Genomic DNA, 21,808 nt, shown 5'->3' with positions numbered 1-21,808 from the left:
ACCCTACGTGGCCAAGATTAGCCAATCAAAACCCTACGTGGCCACAATTAGCCAATCAAAACCCTATGTGGCACAACAGAACACTGTCTGATAGGGAGCTAGTAGATGAGCCCCTCAGGTAGGAAGGCACTCAAAATGCACAGCGGTTGCAACAATGGACCAAGGATCGTGAAGTTGGTGCAGGACCGGGCCACACTGCACACGGGGTCATCGTGAGTTGAAGCCAACGTGGCCACACAGCCAACAACAACACAACTGCCATATTTGTTGGTGAACACCTCCTTCTCTCGTGTCTAATGGAGCTGAAGAGAGGTGCACCCCATGACCCCGCCACTCTCCTCAAGGACGTCCTCTACACACGAGTCCTTTTCCACACTGTGTCCCGTGCTCAAGAAAGTTCATGAACAACATTGTTAGTAACAGCAATAGTAATAGTCTAAAGAACCAGGAACAGCCCAGACGCCCAGCACATGGAGACAGGTAAGCAGCCTGTAGTCCTTCACACAAAGGGTCTTATACAGCAGCCACGAAGAGCAAATGACCCCCCAGGAGCATGACAAAACCTAAAATCAACGGAGGGCCAAAGGGCAGATGCCAGAATGCAGTGCACCTGGGTTTCCGTGATGAGCACGCTGACTGAAACGCGCAGGGCGGGAGCGAGGTGCCGCCCTGGATGGTCGACGGCCTGTGGAGGTTCTTGGGGTTGTGTTACGTTGGTCTTTGCACTGTCCTATATGTCGAAGGCCCTGTCTGTTCTTTAATGCCATCCCTGTGCAGACTCGGCGTTATAGCTCTTGTTGGCTGCCGCGGAGTCATTGCCACTCATGGCGACCCCGTGTGTGCTGAGAACTGCTCCTCTTGGCTTTCAGGGCTGAGACTTTAAGAAGTCATCAGACCTGTTTTCCAGGTGAGTGGGTTCCACCTACTAAGGTTTTGGCACAGCCAGGGAACTCCCTTGCAGACCCTTTCTGGATGTGCTCGGGAAACTCTCTTCCTACATCACTGTCCTTCCTGCCGTTGAAGGTAAGTGTTCCGAGCTCAGGTGCCTGTGGGCAGAGACCTAGGGCCGGCCCACTGCTCTCATGTCCCAGCTTTCCCGTTGTGTCCAGGAAGGAACAGAACTAGCTGGCTCAGTGGGGTGGTGAAGGAAGGAGCTTGCTGCGTTCCTCACCTCCCAGGCAGCAGCATCTTGGAACTTCTCTCCTCCTGACGAGGCTAGGCTGGCGGAGAGGGTGCTGAGGGCAGCTGACCCATGACAGGGAGTCATCAGGGCAGTCCTTCCACAGCTGTGGTGGGCCCTTCCCTTCAGGACCTGGCACACAGTATATCCTGTAAATGGCAAGTTTATGATTGTGTTTTTAACTCACAATATTGTTGTGAGCTGCTGGCAGGTGGCCCGGGCAAAATGAAACGAAACACCGCCTGGACCTTCGTCCCTATACTCAACTGTGGATCAGATCGCTGGGGTCCATAGGGCTTTCATTGGCAGATTTTCAAATGTATGAAGGGGCTTCAAATAGCTGGTGGACAAATGGAAGGGATAACGGAATTCTTCCACAGACTTTTGACATCTCCTCGAGACCTCGTCCATTCTTCCCAGTTCACCTGGAAGTGCCACTAAAACTGTTCAGTACCCAAGTCTCCACTGACAGATGGGCAGCGGTTGCCCATGAGGTACACCAGCAGTAATTGAACCAGGCCTCCAGCCTTGAAGGCGAGGACACTACCACAGAGGCACACTGGTGTTGTTGAGTGCCGTTGAGTCAATAGTGACCCTATATAAGGCCCGAGGAGCAGCTGGTGAGTTTGAACCTCAGTGCTGGAGAGTCTGTTCTGACCCATAGCAAACCTGTATTGGTTTCCGAGGAGAGGCTTGAATCCCCGACCTTGCAGCTCCAATCAACTTTGTTGTCCTCTGCATTAACCCAGAGCACCACACCAGGACTCCTGTGTCGGTCACTGCAGGCAGGACTCATGCTGGTTGTTGTTAAGTGCCGTCGAGTTGGTTCTGACCCATAGCGACCCTGTATAGGGTTTCCAAAGAGCAGCTGGTGAGCTAGAACCACCATACTAGGTCTTGATAAAATGCACCATCCAGATGCAGGAACAAGGAGAGAGAGCAAGGCTGTTCCCATTGGGAGCCTGGCCAGCATGTGGGCATGAACGGGGACATTAGCCCCTTCTGTACCACACAAGTGCTGGGAAAGTGATCTCCAGGGATGCAACCTGCTGGCATGAGACCTTTTAGTGGCCCAGGCCTAGGGCCTGAGGGTGCAGCTGGGGAAGCCATGGGCGCCCCTCCAAGCAGTGAGGGGTCTTTGATCAGCTGCCCAGCTGCATCCTGGGGAGGCTGAGAGGCCTACTGGCAGGAACCCACAGTGACAGAGGACCAAAGGGTCTTGGGCAAGGAGAAGACTGCTTGCTTCTGCGGTGGGGGCATGTGACCGGGCAGGGGACCCTGTGGTCAGTGGGCAGGGCCTTCCCTGAGGCCACTGAGGGAAGGCCACAGCTGGCTCAGGCAGAATTTCAAGAGGCCCCGAGGGTGGCATTTCCGCGCCTGTCACAGCAGGAAGGAGTGGAAGTGTCCCAGAGCCTGGAGGAGAGGACTTCCAGGACAGATGTGCGACAAGGTCAGACTCCTCCCAGTCCAGGAGCTGGGGCCACCGTGGGGTGGGAGTGTGTGTGGGGGAGCCAGGGCCCTCGTCCCTCCTCCTTCAACCTCAGCTCCGGTGGGCAGAGGCCTAAGTCAAACAGTAAACCCCAGAGGCATTTGACTAGAGGGTTCGTACATAAAACATGGGCAAGGCAGTCACTTCCTGGCCGTCCTGGGTAATTTCCCGTCTCCTCACCCCAACCACAGCTGGGTGTCCAGCTGGGGCAGTGGGTGGGCAGCAGGGCAGAGGGCTAGCTCAGTTGTCAGGCTGCACGGGTGGCCTCAGGTAGCACAAGGTGCTCAATTGTCCCCTGGGAGTGGGCCAGGGCAGTGCTGCCTTGGTGGGGGACGGGCTGCTGCCCAGGGAGCCAGGTGACATCTTGGAGAAGAGCTGACTGAGCTGAACTTGAGGAGGGGGTGAGGGAAGCATTCCAGGAGGTGGGAAGACAGCCCCCTGGTGTTGTAGGACCAACTCCCTCTTCTTTGCCAGGCCCAACCCTCCTGGTTGCGCTTCCTTGTTTGTTTCTCCATCCTGGGTCTCCGTCCCCTTCTCCCCATCAGCTCCTTTCCTTGCCTCTTGCTCCCTCCCCCAGCACACAAACCTTAGCCAAGTGCCTTCCAGTCCCTTGCTCAGTATGGTCAGAACCTAACTCCCTCGAGGGTCCACCTCAGACCCTTCATCCCCTCCCTCAGCGCCAGTGCCTCACACCCTTAGACAGAGCACTCTGCAGCCTGACGTCATCTCTGAGGCACCCACCTGGGTGTCTCTCACACCTGGCCCCCTCACCCTGCACACCTAGCAACCCTGCACGAACCCCCAGTCTCATGCCTGTGGCTGTCCCCATCCCTCACACCCAGGATCAGCCTCCACCCAGAGCAGGTGGCAGGAAATGTTGGCTGAAGGATGTGTGTGATAGCTTTGGGATCGCAGATGGACCCTGGACATGCTCAGTGTGTGGTCCTGGCTGCCCCACTGGGAGGAGACTGTGTGGGATGACTTTGGGGCCTCAGATGGACCCTGGACAAGCTCAGAGTGTGGTCCTGGCTGTCTCACTGTGAGGCCGGCCTGGGGTCAGGATCTGTGCTGGACACTGTCTCACTTCCATTCTTAGTAGTCTGGAGGCCCAAAGAGTTGAGCCTGGGTTCCAGACGCTGGACATTAAATAAGGAAGACTGGAGAGGAATTTATGTCTTTGAATTATGATTTTGAAGAAGACTATTGAATATACCACACACTGTCACAGAAGAACACACAAACCTATCTTGGAGGAAGTACAGCTAGAATGCTCTTTAGAAGTGGGGATTGTGACGCTTTGTCTTTCATATGTTGGACATGTTATCAAGATAGAACAGTCCCTGACATCATGCTTCGTAGAGTAGAGGGTCTGTCAAAAGAGAAAACCCTTAAGGGACGCACTGACACAGTGTCTTCAGCAATTCTGAGGATTGAGCAGTGTGCTGATCTGTTGGACATGGGTCACTAGGTTAGGGCCAGCTAGACAAAAACAAGATTATTTGAACAGAGTCTATAAATTAAAAATGCATTATAAACCTAGAAAAATCACTAAATCAAACATCGCTAATAATCAGTGATGGGAGCAGAAAGCCTCATTTTTCTCCCAGGGAGCGGCTGGTAGATTTGAACTTCTGACCTTGTGGTTAGCAGCTCAGTTTGTAATCCACTATGCTACCAGAGCTCAATAAGTTATGAATTGGGCTGTGAATCTCACAGTCAGCAGTTCGAATCTACCAGCTGTTCTGTGGGAGAAAGATGAGGCATTCTGCTCCCGTGAAGATTTACAGCCTCAGAAACCCTGCACAGGGTCACTATGGGTCAGAACCGACTCCACGACAACCCCCCACCCTACCCCCAGAGCTCAATAGTGGAAATAAGATAAAATAATAAGGAAATATAGAGAACAAATAGAAAATAATCTGGAAGTGGATAGATTTAAACTCAACCGTCCTGATAATCACACTACATGTAAATGTTGGTCTCAATCTCTAGCCCAAACAAAGAGATTAGCAGATTGGATGATAAAGAAGCTGCATGTCATACTTTTTTGTATTTTTACCAAAAGAGCCTCAAAGCCACCATCCTAGGGTGCAATGAGGATTTTGATGACCATTTCATGGGAAGCTAGAGGCAAAGTCAGTCTCTTACTGCCTGAGCTGAGCTGAGCTTTCATCCATGTTACTCCCATGCCTACACACATCACACATCCTCTCTCCAGGACCTACCTGGGGGAGGAGATACAGGTCTGTTTCTCCTGATTTCCTGCCCCTAGTTGAGACCATCGTCACCTTAGGCCTATCTCTCCATGTTGTTGTTAAGTGCTGTTGAGTCGGTTCTGACCCACAGCGACCCTGAACAGGGTTTCTGAGGCTGTAAATCTTTAAGGGAGCAGAAAGCCTCCTCATCTTTCTCCTGCGGAGCAGCTGGTAGTTTCTAACTGCTGACCTTGCGGTTTGCAGCCCGATTCGTAACCACAATACTACCAGAGCTCCTTATCCCTCCATACACAGCTCCGTTTCCCCCACCTTTCTCATGTAGGGCAGTCCTCTAAGCAGATTCAAGTTCACTTAGTCAAGAAAGAGCTTGCTGACGTTGGTTCCAGTGGTCTTGGGACACAGATGGGTAGTATAGTAACAAGCCACTGCTTCCTGTCACCTTCATAAACTGTTGCTCCGGTATGTGGCTTCATGGGCTCTCATGCCTCCTGACATCAAGCTGAATGTGACCTGGTTACCTGTCTGTCATATTACCTGCCTGACCTATCTCCTGGGGGAGCAGCCCTTTTAAGCAGACCCACCTGCAGGGTGGGCTGTGCTGTGCTTGCATGGACTGTCCTTCTGGGGAGCCCTCCATACCGCTGGGTTACGGCAGTGTGTGTGCACTGTGGTGCATGCCGGTCCGGGCTGAGACTGGGTCATGCTACCTGAAGTTCCTGGACGTGGCGGTGGCAGTCCCCCGGCCCCTGGCCAGAACCCTCACTGCAATCGCAGACCAATCCTCTTAAGTCAGTGACTGCAGATGCCCACGTCTTGTCCCCTGGTCAGGATTGTAAACAAGAAGAAGGACAGAGCACAGCCACCGTCCTACTTCAAAAGCTCTCGTGAGTACAGACAACAGTCCCTGGTCCTGTGCAGGAGGAAGACACTAAACAAGGACACAAATGAGCCACCAAGCTGAGGTCAGAAGTGCATGCCCCGGACTCTAGATCTGTGGTAATAAATGTCTGTTGTCCCAAGTCACCCAGCATGTGGTCACAGCAGTCCCCCAAATCTCACACGACACCCAAGTCACGTCCACTGGCTTGGCCCATCTACATTCAGCTTTGAATTCAACTGTCTACCTCAGTTACAACTGTCTCCTGACCCTCCACCTCTTCCTGACCACAGTGTCCGCGTGACTGGGACTGTCCAGGCACACTGTCCTGGCCTGGCTCGCTCAAGAATTTCATTTTCTTTCCTCTGAGCAAACAGAGGTGAGGAGGGCTGGACTGGGTCCACACAGACAAGCGCCACTCAAATAGCATCTTTGTTTCGGGAAAAGCTCTTGTGGAAATCTATGTTGCGCTAGCAGATTTTTCTACATTAGGGCCTTCTCTTCCAGTTGTGGCAAGGCTATTAAGAGGGTCAACCGCTTCGATATTTCAACTGTGACTTTAAGTGGGAAAGCTGAGCCTGGACCAAATGCTTATGAACATTTTGATACAGAGTTCTGTTAGGACAGTGGCAATTAGATTTTTCCCATGCCCAAGACATATGTGCCTTTTCTGGTTCAAACAGACCATAAACAGAACTTGGGCCCACTTGTCCAAAACTTGCAGAAGCCCGGCCGGCCCCTCTGTGCAAGTTCTGGTCCGGAGGACATTAAGTAGGGTTATGTCTACATAAAGAGAGAACGATTGCCCCTTCTCTTTGCACCATCTTGTCACTGAGGTGAGGAGGCCTTCCTGAACAGGCCTGGGGGACACGCAGCAGCCAGGCTGTGGGGGAGAAGGGATGATGCTGTGAACTGTGGAGGGAGGATGATGGATGGTGATGGAGATGGTGCTGAAGAAGGTGGGGATGATGCTGATGGTGTTGTGAACTGTGGAGGGAAGGCTGATGGATGGTAATGGAGATGGTGCTGATGGTGGAGTGATGATGATGGCCAAGTTCTTGGTCGTGGTGGCAGTGCTGATGGCAGATTGACGTGGAGGTGACAGTGGTGATGGCAGGGTAGAAGGTGGACGTGTAGACAGCACAGCAAAGCTGCTAATGGTGGGGTTGGGTTGGTGGTGGAGGTGGTGATGGTGGTGGTGTTAATAGTAAGCTAATGGTGGAGTTGGTGGTGGAGGTGGCGGTGGTGATAGTGAAGGTGATGGTGGAGTTGATGGCTTGCTGCTGCTATTGAAGATGGCAGTCGTAACTGGGCTGATGGTGTTGGACAGAAAGCATACCTTCTGGCCATAGCTCAGGGAACCCCTGGGCACCTGTACAAAGTTTCATTTCCTCAGAGGCCCAGGAAGGACTGCCCACGAGCCCACACTGGGAGCTAGGGGGGCAGGAGCACCAATGGTCCTCATCCTTCAAGCAGGCTGTCCTCAGCCCAGGAGGCCCTGGTCTCAAAGTCCTTTTCTGGGAACTGTGTTTGGAGGGTCTGAATCCCAGGAGGTGGCCCCAGACTCAGATAAGGGGGTGGTGGTGAGGTAGACCACCTGGGCCAGTGAAGGTCGGCCTACTGGACCCCTCCATGGTGACCCCAGAGCCACCTTGCCCAGCTGAGATTGACCGAGGAACAGAGGACTGAGAACCTGGGCAGGCATTCAGGAGTCAGCAGGGGCGGGGCCGTCGGCCACTGGGCAGGGTCCCGGTGAAGGACAGAAAGGGCCGAGAGACCCTGCTGGGGAAATCGAGGTCCTAGGAAGCGTGCGCCCACAACCACACTGTCTGAAAAAGCATCCAGACAAGGCCAGGTTCCCTCTGCGCCTGGGACCAGCCGGCGACAGATGTGTGAAGCAGATGCTGCCCAAGCCCCCCAGGCTCTTCGGGCAGCGGCAGGGGCGCGCGCTTGCTCAGCGCTGCGCGCCCCACTCCGCGCCTCTCCCGCGGGCCGCTGTCCGCCCTGGCGCGCGAAGGAGGAAGCGCTGTCCTCATTCCACCTCTGGCCGCCGGGTGCCAAGTTGCTGGCGGCGGCGGCGGCGGCAGCGCCCACCCCGCGGGGCTCAGTACTCACGTAGAGGCCGGAGTGCTCGGCGCCGAAGAATGGGAAGGGCTCCGAGAGCGGCCGCAACCCCGAACCGCCGTCGTCCTGCTTGGGGGTGACGGCGTCGCCGCGCTCCGCGCCGAACGGATAGAAGTCAGCTAGCGTCACTGCGCCGCGGGCCTCGCGCGCCCCGAACCCCAGGGCCGCGGCCACGAGCAGCATCCAGGCGGCGCCGCACCGCATCGCCGAGGGAAGGAGGGACAGTAGGGACAGAGGGGACAGTGGGGACAGCGGGAGCACAGCGGGGCGCGGGGTCGAGTTCGTGATCCGTCGACACAGGATAGGCGCGCCGCGGGAAGCGCAGGACCAGGATCGGGCCCTGGGCCGGCCGTCGGTGGGCTAGCGCCCCGGCCCGCTCGGTCGCACGCTGAGCCGCCGTACGGAGAAAAGCGCAGACTGAGCGCGGTCGCCCAGGCCTCCCCTGGGCCGCGACTTAAATACCCGACCGGCGGGCGGGGCGGAGTTATGCTAATAGAGGCCTTAAAGCGTCAGGCTCCTGATGGGCGGGGCCACGCTTCAGTTCCGCGGGATGGGAGGGTCCTCACCCCAGTACCTCCGTCCTAGGAGCCATCTGGATAGATCCGTTTTTCTGAGACCTGTTGGGATGTTGGGGGTCAGCCTTTCTGAGCGGCCTCTTTGGTCCCTGCTAAGCCCGCCAGTGTGTGGCCCACTCGTCCCCATACAACCTCCCACCCCACCCCAGCTCTGAGTCCAGAGACTTCCAACACCACTAGCAATCTCCTCTCCAACTTGATTGTTTGTGGTGAGGCTGCCCTGGCCTGGCCTGGTGGTGGTGGGATGTCCTTCTTGCTGACCACAAGCTCGAGGCCCTCAGGAGACACACCAGGAGGCTTCCTGGGGGGCAGGCCCTGGGGAGAACGACTCTTCATGGACAGGTCCCTACAGAGGGAGCACACATTAGATTCTGTGTCCCTGTCCCATGGGCATCCCAGGCCCTTGATCCCTTCACTCGGGACATTAAGCTGAGTGTCTGACCCGCCTCCAAGGAGCTGCGGTGGTCCACCTCTGTGTTCCCACATCCAACGCAGGACCTGGGCTCTTGGAGCCTCGGTCCCCTTTTTCTCTGCTCCAGCAGCCTGATTGCAGACCAAGTCTGTGCCCCACAAAGAAAAGCGTGTACCCCTCAGAGACAGTCAGACACACAGGGAGGAATAAACAGAACTTCTAGCACTGAGCAATAGTCGTGGCGGCTTGGCATTCCGGAAAGTTCTTTATGTTTTTCTGCATTTTCTAAAATGTCTTCAGCTACCCATGTGCTGTTTTGCTATCAGAGCAAGCAACTCTAACTTATTTTCAAGAAGCAGTGTGCGAGAGTGAGTGTGTGACTGGAAGTCACAGGCTCACACGGAGGCTGCGCTTGGCATTTTCACCCCCCAGTGATTCCCAGTTCCGGCTTGGCTTGGTGGCAGGCCAGGACCTGGGCGAGGCCAACAAGGCAGAGCATTTAAGGATGTCGGTGTTCTCAGCGGACCCTGCACTAGCATGTCCTGAAAGCCAGTGAGTGCCTCCTTAAATCTTACTCCCTGGCCACCTCACTTGAGTCCTGGTGTGGCGCTGTAGGATAAGTACTAGACTGCTAAGCACAAGGTCAGCGGATCAAAGTCACCAGCTGCTTCTTGGAAACCTCATATACAGTTGCTGTGAGTGGGCACCAACTTGAGAGTAGTTAACAGCAACCTCACTTGCCTCTTCGTGTAAAGGACCTGCTTGGAAGAGGATTTAACGGAGGCACCGATGGTGAAGGGCTCTGCCTCATGTCACAGCCTGGAACCCCAGCCTCTTGGTGTCCAGACTCCAGAGCTACAGGACAGCCATAGGTCCAAGAAATGACCCATGAGAAAGGTGTTCTGTGGGAAGACTTAGAAGTGACAGCTAATCTTCAGGGCTGGGACCGAGCCCAAGTTCACAGTGGTTCTCAGCAGGAGCCTGCCAGGGAGGAATTTCACACACTTCACACGCCCACACATATACACTCTCTCACAAACACAAGTTCATACACTCAGCCACACCTACACACACACAGTCACACACACGTTCATACAGGCAGACACGCTCACACACCTACACATACACACACACTAACACACAGTCACACACACATATGTTCACATTTAGCCACACTCACCTTCTTGCATTCACTTATACGTGCCCACCCAGACTGCACACTCACTCACACATGCTCACACAGCTACAGACTTGTTCACACATATTCTCACTAACATGTGTACACACTCACATCCATCACACACATGTGCACACTTACACAGACACAGGCACTCATCCACTCACAGCCACACACACATGCAGACACACACACACATTCCCACATGTTCACACACCTACACCTACACACACACACTAACACACAGTCACACACACATGTTCACACACCTACACACACACAAACACACAGTCGCACACACATGTTCACACACCTACACACATGTTCACACACCTACACAACACTAACACAGTTGCACACACATGTTCACACCCACACACATGTCCACACACCTACACATACACCAACACACAGTCACACATACATGTTCACACACCTGCACACACACAAGTCGCACACACATGTTCACACACCCCCACACAGTCACACATACATGTCCATACACCTACACACATGTTCACACACCTACACACACGAACACACAGTCCCACATACATGTTCACACACCTAAACATACACACACACATGTTCATAACCTACACATACACACACTAACACACAGTCGCACACACATGTTCACACACCTACACCTACACACACATGTTCACACACCTACACACAGTCACACACACATGTTCATACACCTACACACATACATGTTCACACCTACACATACACACACATGTTCACACACCTACACATACACACATGTTCACACACCTGCCCTCCTCCCTGCCCTATCCCCCCTGGCACACCCCGCTCTGCATTCAGAGCCCCCTGCCCCCCCCCATGCCGACTTCCCACGTATTGCCCAGCTGTGCACAGCCCTCCTGACCCCAAGTCTCAGGGAACCTGAGGCTGGTTAAGGGGCTGCCCACCTTGCAACCTTTCAGAACCTGTGCTGCCAGCATGGCACCGGGCACATAGTGGTGCTCAATAGAAGCACTGAGCGAATGAGCCATGGGCAGACTGTGCAGTGGCATTACCAGGAAGCTTTGCAGACACCCCATCCTGCCCCAGCCCAGAGATCCGGGCTCCTGACCTGGGTGGGCAGTAGCAGCTAAGACCCTCAGGTCTCAAGCCCCTAGTGAGGCCACAACCTTGCGTCCACGCCTGGCTGGCCGGCATGGCCCTAGTCCTGTAGCTGGTTTTCAGCTGGGCTGGGAGACTGGGGGTTAACTTCGACATTAATGTTCTGGGCATTGCATTGCATTTACCAAGAAAAAAAAAAAAAAGAAACAAAACAAAAACTCCACAGGCAGAAAAGGAGAAAAAACATATATATTTTTTTCAGGTGCTAAAAATATGATCAGGAAATACTTTTCAGCACTCTACTGTTCAGGTTCCTCTGGACTCAAGGACGCCTTTGTCTCCACCACAGAACGTCCACATTTATCAAACCCAAGATCGTTTTATCAAGGAGGCTCTGCTCCCGGCAGGAAACCTGAGCCTCCCACCAGGCCTGCGACATTTTAATTTAGGACCTGAGTCTGTGTGTGCAATTTAGGTATGGGGTCTCCGGGGGTAACCTCAGGACGCCAACTTGGGGCCAGCCCTCCCCCTGCACACCTGGCTGTGGAGCTGGCCTGCTGGTCCCCCACAGGATGGCCCAAGTTCACATCCAGGGTTTCTCAGGCCGAGGATGGACTGGCTGCACCCCCAGCTTTCTCTTTCATCCCCCACCCCCAAATGTGGCTGGTGAAGAATAGACCCCCCTACAGTGTAGACAGTCTGGGGGAAAACCTCACCTTCTCGGGTTTGGGGACCTGGGAATGCTGGCAGGGCTGGCCAAGGTCAGGGTCAGAGGAGGGCTGGCGGCCAGGCTCCTGCTCCATCCTTACACTGTGAGCTGGTTCCCATCTCTCCTACCCACCTCACCTTGATATTCAATTACAGCTGCCAGAGTCAGGCAGAGAGGGAGAGGCAGAGTCTGGGTGGGGAATGGTGGAGATGGAGCGCTGAGCTCTCACCTCCCAGGCTGCTGGCTTTTGTTTTGTGTGGAAAGAAGCAACATTGGGAGCACTTTGAGTCCAGGCAGCAGGTGGGCTGTGGCTTGCCCCCAACCCTCAGGGGAGGAAGCCCTGCTGGCTTCCATCCCACACCCTGGCCGCAGGACTCTCTATTGAGAGTCACTGAGGAAGCTGGAAGGCTTGGGTGAGCTTCACTATTGCTGCATTTTAGTGACATGGGAGCATTCTGAAGTGACAGCGTCCAATAGAAAAGGTCCATCCCAAGTCGCGTGTAGTATACCCCCCAATCATGATTGAACTGGCCCCCCCTAAAATGTGTGTCAACTTGGCTGGGCTGTGAATCGCAGTGTGATGTCATTTTCCTCCACCCTGTGGTTAGATGTCTTGTCAGCGTTCACCTCTGTGATGTGAATGGGGAGCGTCATGGTCTCATGCCATAAACACTCGACTGGGAACTACAAGATCCATCGTTGGAGCCCACCAGCTGCTCCTCAGGAGAAAGATGAGGCTTTCTGCTCCTGCGAAGATTTAAGGTCTCGGAAACCCTATACAGGGTCACTATGAGTTGGAACCAGATTAGCACTTAGCAACAATGATGTTGAGAAGGCAGGGTACAAAACCTCTTCAAAGAGCAAGTGAAGAAGCAAGTGAAGAGACTAACTAGCATGAAGAAAGAGGAGCTGAGAGGACCTCCTAGACCCAGAGACAGAAAGATGCCGAGGCTCATGGAGGTGCTGATGGGAGGCAAGGCCCTTCTCCTGGGAGCCAACAGAGAACCTTCCCCCAGAGCTGGTACCTGGACATCAGACGAGAGAGAGTGTGTTTCTGTCAAAGCCACTCACTACGCCATTTCTGTGGTAGCTGCACTAGAGAATGAAAGCGCCCACCCTCCACCGGCCTGTGTGTGCAGTGGAAGAGACACCTGAGGTCAGGTGATCCAGCCCATCTGTAATGACTGAAAAGGATGACGGCTGTCCAGCGGGGCAGTGCATCCTCCTTCTAGTTGGCCTCCTGGGTCTGTCCAGCCCCTGCCTGCCCAGCTGGTGGCCCCTCTACCCTCCTACCTGGGCCTTCCTTCCTTCTGGGAAGCCCTTTTCTCCAACGCTTTCCTAGTGGTACCACCCTTTGATTCCCCACGAGCCTAGTGTCCCCTGAAACAGAAGGGTGAGCGAGTGTGGGGCCTCAGATCTGAGTCCCAGGTTCTGTTCAGAGCTTCCTGGTTCGAGGCTGGGTGGGTACCCTGACATCTCTACTCTACCCTAAATTTCTCAGCCACAGTCCCCAGGGCCACACGTTGTTGTTAGCGCTGTTGAGTTGGTTCTAACTCACAGCCACCTTGTATAGGGTTTCCGAGAAGCAGTTGGTGGGTTTGAACTGATGACCTTATGTTTAGTAGTCCACTGCTGATCCTACACATCACCCCCAGGCCACAGGTACTTTTAGGGATGTTGCCTCTGTCCCAGGCCTCTCAAGGGTCCTGAGTGGGTGGCTGGGTGGTGGTCTAAGGTGCTCATCAGCCCCCTGGTGGGCTAGGTTGCATAGCCCCCACCCCCTGCTCCCTGCACACTGGACTGGCCCCACCCCCATCCTATGGTCTCCTCAGGGGGTCCTTTTTGGACTTCACACCCTCTGAGGGTGGGCTGGATGATTGGAGTCAGGAAGGGTGGGTGGCCAGCCTTGTGGGGGGAGGGGAGTGAGGAGCGGACAAGGCTGGGACCCCTCTCCCCTTGGTCAAGAAGCATTGCCTCTGTGAGACCCCTCCCCTCCTCACCCTGAAACTAGTGCCTCCGGAGGTTTACGTGAGAACCAGATTCCCCTCCTCTGGCTGGACTCAACGCAGAGGCCCACATACTTGTCATTGGGTGTGTTTAAGAAATACCAATTTATGTCTAATACAAAAAACAACAAAAAAACTATTTCTAAGTTTACAATCTGATATTGAATAAGTAAACAACGCGTCTCCTAAGCTGATCTATTTATTAAAGCACAGATCACTCCAAACACCCCCAGTGAGCACCAGGAATTTGGGGGACTTTCATTTTGACCCTGAGATGCCGTCCACACATGTGTACTCAGCCCTCCCCTGTGTGGACGCGTGAGTCCCAGAGGTGTGTGTGCCCTGGGGACAGGGGCTGGGTCTACAGTGCACCATGAGGTCAAGGGGACGTGGGAGCTTTGGAGGACCCTGGGTTTACCATGGTGATAACCTGGACTCAGTCTCCCTAGCCCCATCCCGGGGGGCCTCCATAAGCAGATGGCAGACAGGGGAGAGGGGACACGTCTCAGCATCTTCCAGTGCCTACTAAGTGCCCGGTCCCTCGCGCCTGCTGACTTTCTCAGCGGCAGTGTGTAGTCCGCTTTGTGTGGAAAGAATTGAGTCAGCCAGCTGTCCTGCCCTGGGCTTGCTTGTCCTAATTAGTGGGCAGGGGATCAATGCCATCTTTACTCCTTTGCTGATGGGTCATGGCACTCACTCTGTCCCTCTGAGTCTGGACTGGACTTCAGAATCCTTCTTAACACAGCCACAGATAACCAGGCACAGTTGGCAGGCAGAATAAAACCAATTTGTCCCTTTTCTAGCTGCTGCTTTTGACATTTACAACTCCTGTCAACTGTATTCCTGAGCCCCTTCAAGACACTTTGTAAAGTCCTGGAGCAATCTTGAGACAGACAGACGTGGCTGCTGTAACACATCAGAGGACACAGACTATACTGGGGTGGGCTCAGCTCTCAGCCCTCCTGCCGCCCCCCCCCCCCCCCCAGGGCCCTGGAGTGTGGACAGCCGGTTCTGTGAGTTCAAGGGGCTCGAGTGAAAACATTCATAACAGCCAGGGCCATGCAACTATTGCAAATGCACCACTTTCTAAACAGAATCATTGATTTGGAGAGAAAATCCACTCAGTGGCCCCTGAGAATTGGGGAGAACAGTCAAAATGTTAACACGGGTCACACGGAGCCATAGGGCTGGACCCTGAGGAATGTTCCCAGGGTCTGTGGGCCAGGAGGGGGCTGCAGCAACTCCAAACTCAGCACTGTCACATCCCTGGTGACATGAGTCACAGGGGACCTGACTTGGAGTCACTTCCAGCCACCTGTCACCGCGATGGCCCGGGTTCCTGGAGCAGCAGGAGGGTCCGGACGTGGAACGGGTGGCGGCCCTCTAGGACATTCTGTTTTTGGCTCCAGCTGGTGGAAATGTTGTCCACGTGTTTCCCTGTGTTTACACATGGAATGCAGCCTGGGCCAGGCCAGGCCAGTGAGTCCGAGGCGGAAACTCAGGATGAATTCCTCAGGGAGAAAGTGATGGGTTCATGGCTATCTCAGTGCCAGGGTCCCCCCCAGACACAGCACCTAACCAAGTTTCTTCCTGGGGTACCAAGTCCCGGGCAGCCTGGGGCCCCCAGTGCCTCGTCCTGTCAGGGCGGTGGTCAGGCCCCGGGGTCCAGCACGCTCATTTCTGGGCTCGGGAGGTCTGCCTGAGACGTCGCTGCTCTTCTCGAACCAGCTGCTCCTTCAGTCTGACCACCTGGGGACAGGATGGATGCTCAGATAGGGTTCCCCCGGCACACGGAGTGCTCAGTGACACACAGACACACGATCAGCTGAGGGGGCTTGCATGCCCCCCCCCCCCAAGGTTCCGCCCCAAGAAGGGACCACAGTACAGTCAGCCTTGCCAGCCAGAGGTCTGGCCCCACCATGGCAGGAGGCTTCCAAGTAGAGGCAAGCAGAGCCCCCTGTAGGCCCCCACCTCCCCGTGGCTCCTTGCCCACCTGCTGCTCCAGCACTTTCACCCGTTGCTGGTGGGTCTGCTCCCGGGACTGGAGGGCTTGTACCGCCTGCAGCTGGGCCCCACGTAGACGCTCAACCTCAGCAGCCAGATCCTGTTGGTGCTGGGTGGCCAGCTCCCGGAGCCTCTGAGTGTGGGCCCGTTCCAACTCCACCATCTGGGCCTGGGGCGAGAACCTGGTCAGTGTGTGCAGAACCCACGAGGGCTCCAGATAGCCTGACCTTTGGGGTGCCTCGTGCCTGACAGTGCGCTGTGAGACACGGCTGAGGATGCGATTCAGACAAGGGTTGAGCAGGTGCAGGGATCTGGCCTTAGGCACATTCATTATGCTGGGTCTTGGCTGCATTGGAGCTTGGTGCCCAGGCTGGTCACCCTACCTTCACGGCTCTCACATCCCCCAGGGCCCCACCTGTCAAGTCTTGTCCACCCTCCCTTTCGACTTTCCATCTGGAGAAAGGGCAGAGTCTATCCATTGTTGGAAGGGAGAGTGTTGCTCTAAGGACCTCTTGCCCACAGAGAGGGGACCCGTTCCCTTGACTGTCCCATCATTCCTCTTAAGTGGGGGGCCAGGATGGAAGTGTGAGTTGGTGGTCCTATCTAGGCTGCATCTGTACACCCAACACACACAACATCCAGGGTCTAGCCCACTCTTTCCATGTGTGCACAGAAACACCCAGGCCACCCTCTGGGGACCCAGGCCCACCTGGAGCCTCCCCCCCAGGATCCCTCCCTCCACTGACCTGCAGTTGCTGGTTCTGCCGCAGGGCCCCGTCCACCTCCTGATGTAGGACACTCAGTGACTGGTCCAGTTGCTCCTTCTCAGCCCCCAGCCTTGCTGCAGCCCCTTCCCTCTTCATCATCTCTCGCTCTGTCTGCAGAGAGCAGGGTGGGCTTTGGGGTAGGCTGCAGTGGCCTTCTAGCAGGGTTGGGGGTGGGGAAGTGGGGGTACCAGCCTTGGAGGGAGCCAGATCCCCGGAGAGTGGGTGGGGTGGGGAGAGCATCTACATCACAGATAGTGGTGCATCCTCACTGGCTGCAAGTTGCCCGAGCAGACTCTCTCTGTGCTACCTGCCCCACTGTCTGGCCCAGGGCAGGAGAGATACACTGGGGTGTCTTCGGAGTTGATGACCAATGGAGCCCTGCCCTCCACTCAAGCCTCCATTACTCTAGCCAGGCCATCTTGGGGTGATTGTGCGGGAGGGGTTTGCAGGGGGGATAAGCTGGGTCCCAGGTCAACCCCTCTGGCTGTGGACCCCACCTGGCAAGGTGAGCTGAGGCACATGGCTGTGAATTACATGGGGATGGTGGTGGGGACAAGCAGGGGGTCAGGACTGGAGTGTTACAATGCAAGAATCCCTTCTTCAGGACCAAGAAACAAAGGGTTCCATGCCCTGCAAAAGGAAGTTCTGTTCCTTTAAAACTCCAGTTACTGCCTGGAGTTACTGCATGCTAAAAAGCCCAGAGGAAGCTGGAAGCCAAAATAAACACAGGCCACATCGGTCCCCTCCTGAGACACCAATAAAGGCTTTATGGGCTCTCAGCCCTCACAGCTGACCTCCTGGAACGCATTAGCTGCTCCTCCCTCCCCTTCCAGGGACCCATGGGGCACCAGGGTTGCAGCTGCTCTATGCCCCCACAGAAGTGTCCACAGGGGGCTGCGCTTCAGGGAAAGGCCTGGGTCCCCATTCCTGCAACCCCTGGCGGACGCTTCCTCAAGTGGCAGGGCAAGTGGTCCTAGTGGCCCACAAGCTGGCCGTGGCTTCCAGCAACTGTTCTGACCAGGGGCCTCCCTGCCTCTCTTCTCCTCAATTCTATGCCCATGTGTCCTGGCTACTCGTCTCCTGGAAAGCCACTGGTCAATGAGCACTTGTGACCAGTGTCCTCCCTGTGGGACACTGGGGCTTGCTTGGAGACATACCACTAGGGCAGACACTTCCTGGAGGTTCCCTTCCCCTTCCTTTGGGCCTCAGTTTCCCTGCCAGTGAACCTGGGTCCCACAGGAAGATGCTGTGGCCCCATCCCCTTTCAGTCTAGATGGCTCCCCTTTGATCTGTTTCACAAGTGGGGACTGGGGACAGAGTTCTGCTTCAGTCACTACTGGGGATCGCCAACATGCTGTCTGTACGCCGAGGGTCAGCTGCTATCCAGACCCTGCCCCTGTGATGTGTCTCTTTGACCGACCCTTTGGGCTGTGATGCTGCCTTACACCCCAACCTGTGCTGGGAGGTTTGCTGGGGTGACAAATGTCTGGTGGATGTTACCCTCAATTACACGCTCTTCTAGCCTTGGTGCTGTGGATGGCTGACCTGGTCCACAGCCACCCTCCCCAAAGTCAGCCTTACTTCTCCCAGAGACTGTTGTAAGGAGGAGAGCCAGGAGGGGGTGTTGTTGAGCACCCACACTGCAGGGACCCACACCACTTGTTGCCCACTTCTGAGTCTGAAGGTAGGGCAGGTGGGGCAGACTGGGATTGGGGTGCTGAGACTTTGCTGTGGCTGCCAGGCACTGCAAAGGAGGGGTAACAGCACCCAAAGCCTCCGCTCAGGGATGACCATGAGCTGGATGCCTGGGCAGGCACAGTAGACTTGGGATAAGCCTCCCCAGAACCCTATCCCTCGCCAGGGCCCTGCCCTTCCTGGGGCGCCCATTCCCCCTCCTCAGGGACCCTCCTCCCGAATCCCAGCCCTTCCCAGGGACCTCGCCTTGCCGTGACCCCCCTCCCTGAACCGCCCCCCGCCCCCGACACTGGACCGTCATTTCCCAGCGCTCTCCAACGCGTACCCCGGTCCACCCTCTCGCGTGCCTCCCCTGCCAGGACTCTTCCCTTCCTGCTCCCCCTCCTCTGGACCCTCTGAGTTAGGCCGCCACGCCCCCACCAGGACCCCACCCTCTTCCGACCATACCTGCGTCAGGCGCGCGCGCAGCGCCGCTAGCTCCCCCTGCAGACGGGCCCGTTCGGAGCGCAGCGTGGCCGTCTGCTCCCGCAGGGCTCGCTTCTCTGCCGCCGCCGCCTCCAGCTCGCTGCCCTGCCGCTGCTGGAGCACCTAGGCCAGAGGGGCGCGCGTGGGCGGGGACCGAGCAGCCGGGTGCGGTGGGGCGCCCCAGGCTGCTGGTGAGCACAGTTGGCCCCTCTGTGGTGGGGTGCATACTTCTTGCTGTTAAGGACCGTCCAGTCGTCTCCGACTCACAGCGATCTGTATAGGGTTTCCGGTGCGTCCTGGATGGCCGGGGAGCCCTAGAACCTCTGACTTCCTGCCCTCCCCTACTCCCGTGGGCCTCAGTTTCCTATCAGCCTAGGGGACTCCGGATCTTCCTCCATACCTTACTTCCCACACAGTTCACCGTCTCCTGGTGACCGCACACCTGCATTTCGGGGCTGCCCACCTGCCGTAGAGGCTCCAGGGCGCCCTCCGCTTGCTGGCACCTGCGCTCCAGGCTCGCTAGCTGCCCCTCTAGTTGCCGCCCGGTGGCTGCCAGGTTCTGGCTGTGCATCCTGCTCTCTTCCAGGGATCGATGCAGCTCGTCCAGCCGCGCCTGGGGAGGAGGGGGACACGAGGAAGGTGGTTCAGGGCACCTGTCACACCTGGTCCTGCAGGTGGATACAGGTCGGGCACCCGATCAAGCACTGTACTGTAACCAAGGGAAGCCCCTACTGGTCCAAACAGTTTTAAGTGCTTGGTTGCTGGCCAAAAGGTTGGAAGGTCAAGTTTACTCAGTTGTTAAATGCTGTCGAGTCATTTCTGACTCATAGCGACCCTGTATAGGGTTTCCAAGGAGCGGCTGGTGAGCTTGAACCACCAACCTTGGGTTCAAACGACATTGCAGTCCTGTGCATTAGCCCACAGCGCTACACCAGGACTCTTAAGTTCACCCAGAGGCACCGCCAAAGAAAGTCCTGGTGATCTACATTCAAAAAACGATCTTTTGAGTTAGCCCCAGACTTCAACAACAACCACCTATGTTCCTAGGAGAAATGGCAGCTCCTTCCACTGACTGTGAACTCTGAAATATTACTGACCACTAAGGGGAGGGCCATTTCCAAAGGTGTCCACACAAGAGAGGCTGGTGGGGCAAGAAAAGGATGATTTGGGACGGCATTTGAAGGCAGACCAGTGTGGGGAGTAGTGTGAGGACACAGGTCATGAGTCTGAACAACTGGGTCATCCAAGGTCCCTTTTCCAGTGGTGGAAGCTCAGGGTTCAGTCTTGGGGGGCTGCCCAGTGGTTGTTGCCACAGGGGACTTGACCACAGCCATGCCTGAGGCACTGATGGGTGGGTTGGATGTGCTGGTCAGGAGGGCACAGAGAAGGGAAGTGATCTCAGGCCCAGTGGAAAGGGGTGACAGGTGGAGAAGGCAGCCGGGGGCGGGGGGGTGGTTTCAGGAGGGAGGGAGAGGTCAGATGTGGGACCAGGGAGAGACTGGGACAGAGGGGCAAACCTTCAGGTTTCCTTGTCTGGGGATAAGGCAAGGCCTGTTTCATCAGCAAACTCACAGTGTCAGCGATGGCATTGACACTGTGTGTCCACACTCACATTCCTGGTTTACCACATGCTAGAACCTATTCTGTCCTGTCTTACAGAGAGGGACCTGGGTCTCACAGCCATCCTGCACTGCTGAGTGGAGGGCTGGGGCGACCCTGCAAACACTGCTTTTGTGAGACGTTTTATTACTTTTAAGAAGAAAAAGCAGGGAGGACAAGCCTGGTGGCGAAAATCACCATGTCTCACCAGTCTGTCCTTGCAAATTTGAAAATGACCACTTTCTGCTGGTACACATTTTCTCATTAAAAATAAAACAAAACAAACCCCCCAAAAAACACAAAAGCAGAGATTTCCTTCAAATATGGCTTAAATATTTCATGGTAATTTTAAGAGGCCCCAAACCAATTATGTGAGGCATTCTGTTCCTCTTGTAATGATTCAGCTTTTATGGAATTCAAATGAACCGTGGTAATTGAATGGCGTGCCCTTATTCACGCTCCACCCTGCCCCTTGGAGGTGCCCCTTTCTGGGGCAGGGCAGCTCTCCCTCCTGATGCTGTGTGAGAGGTTAGGTTTAGTTGGGGAGCCAAAGTAGCTACAGAAAAATGCAGACCCCACCCTTCTCTCCTGGGTTTGGGTGGGCTCCAACTCTTCTCTTCCTGGAAGAGTAAGCACAGGGGACGTCCTGGCTCCAGTCCATGTCCCTGGACTAGTGTAGGCCCAGCTTGCTCACCGGTGGCCTGGGCACATGCAGCTTCATGGGTTCTTGTCAGGATCAAGCTTTGTCAGGACGGGTGGGACTGTGCCACAGAGACCATGAGCTACCCCCACAAATGTGAGGGTGTTAAGAACAAGGCTCTTACATGGAATTCCCCTGTATGGATGCTGAGTGATAGCTCAGACACTTCCATTGGGGTTCCAGTAAAGCATCTCACGCGCCAGTCTGCCACCCATCTGTCAGCGGAGGCTTGCATGTTGCTATGATGTTGAACATCCTAGCTTCCAGATTAGGGTAGTCTAGGAAGAAAGACCTACAGATCTACTTCTGAAAATCAGCCAGTGAAAGCTCTCTGGACTACAGTGATCATGAGGATCTCATTCCACATCCTGCACAATGTGCCATGAAGACATGCTTGCCAGGCACCACCCCCAAACCTGGGTCCTTATAACTCAAGTCCTTAAAACTCAGGTCCTTAAAACTTGGGTCTTTATAACTCTGGTCCTTAAAACTTGGGTCCTTATAACTCAGGTCCTTAAAACTTGGGTCCTTATAAGTCAGGTCCTTATAGCTCAGGTCCTTAAAACTTGGGTCCTTATAACTCAGGTCCTTAAAACTCGGGTCCTTATAACTCAGGTCCTTAAAAGTTGGGTCCTTATAACTCTGGTCCTTATAACTCAGGTCCTTAAAACTTGGGTCCTTATAACTCTGGTCCTTATAACTCAGGTCCTTAAAACTTGGG

At 55.3% G+C, this 21,808-nt stretch overlaps 1 protein-coding gene and 1 pseudogene across 1 annotated transcript in view; both read right to left on the bottom strand.

Moving 5' to 3' along the window:
- SNED1 (sushi, nidogen and EGF-like domains 1) overlaps positions 1-8,090 on the bottom strand; it is a 75,851-nt gene extending 67,761 nt beyond the window's left edge. The window contains exon 1 of the mRNA XM_006875229.1: positions 7,878-8,090. Within this exon, the coding sequence (XP_006875291.1) occupies positions 7,878-8,090 (213 nt within the window). The remainder of the gene's footprint in view (positions 1-7,877) is intronic.
- A 7,085-nt stretch (positions 8,091-15,175) lies between these two features.
- The window catches only part of LOC102835669, a 74,390-nt pseudogene continuing 67,757 nt past the window's right edge, over positions 15,176-21,808 (bottom strand).

This window comes from Chrysochloris asiatica, unplaced genomic scaffold (genome assembly GCF_000296735.1).
Source record: "Chrysochloris asiatica unplaced genomic scaffold, ChrAsi1.0 scaffold00314, whole genome shotgun sequence".
Classification (NCBI taxonomy): domain Eukaryota; kingdom Metazoa; phylum Chordata; class Mammalia; order Afrosoricida; family Chrysochloridae; genus Chrysochloris; species Chrysochloris asiatica.
This window is presented reverse-complemented; position numbering and strand designations above follow the sequence as displayed.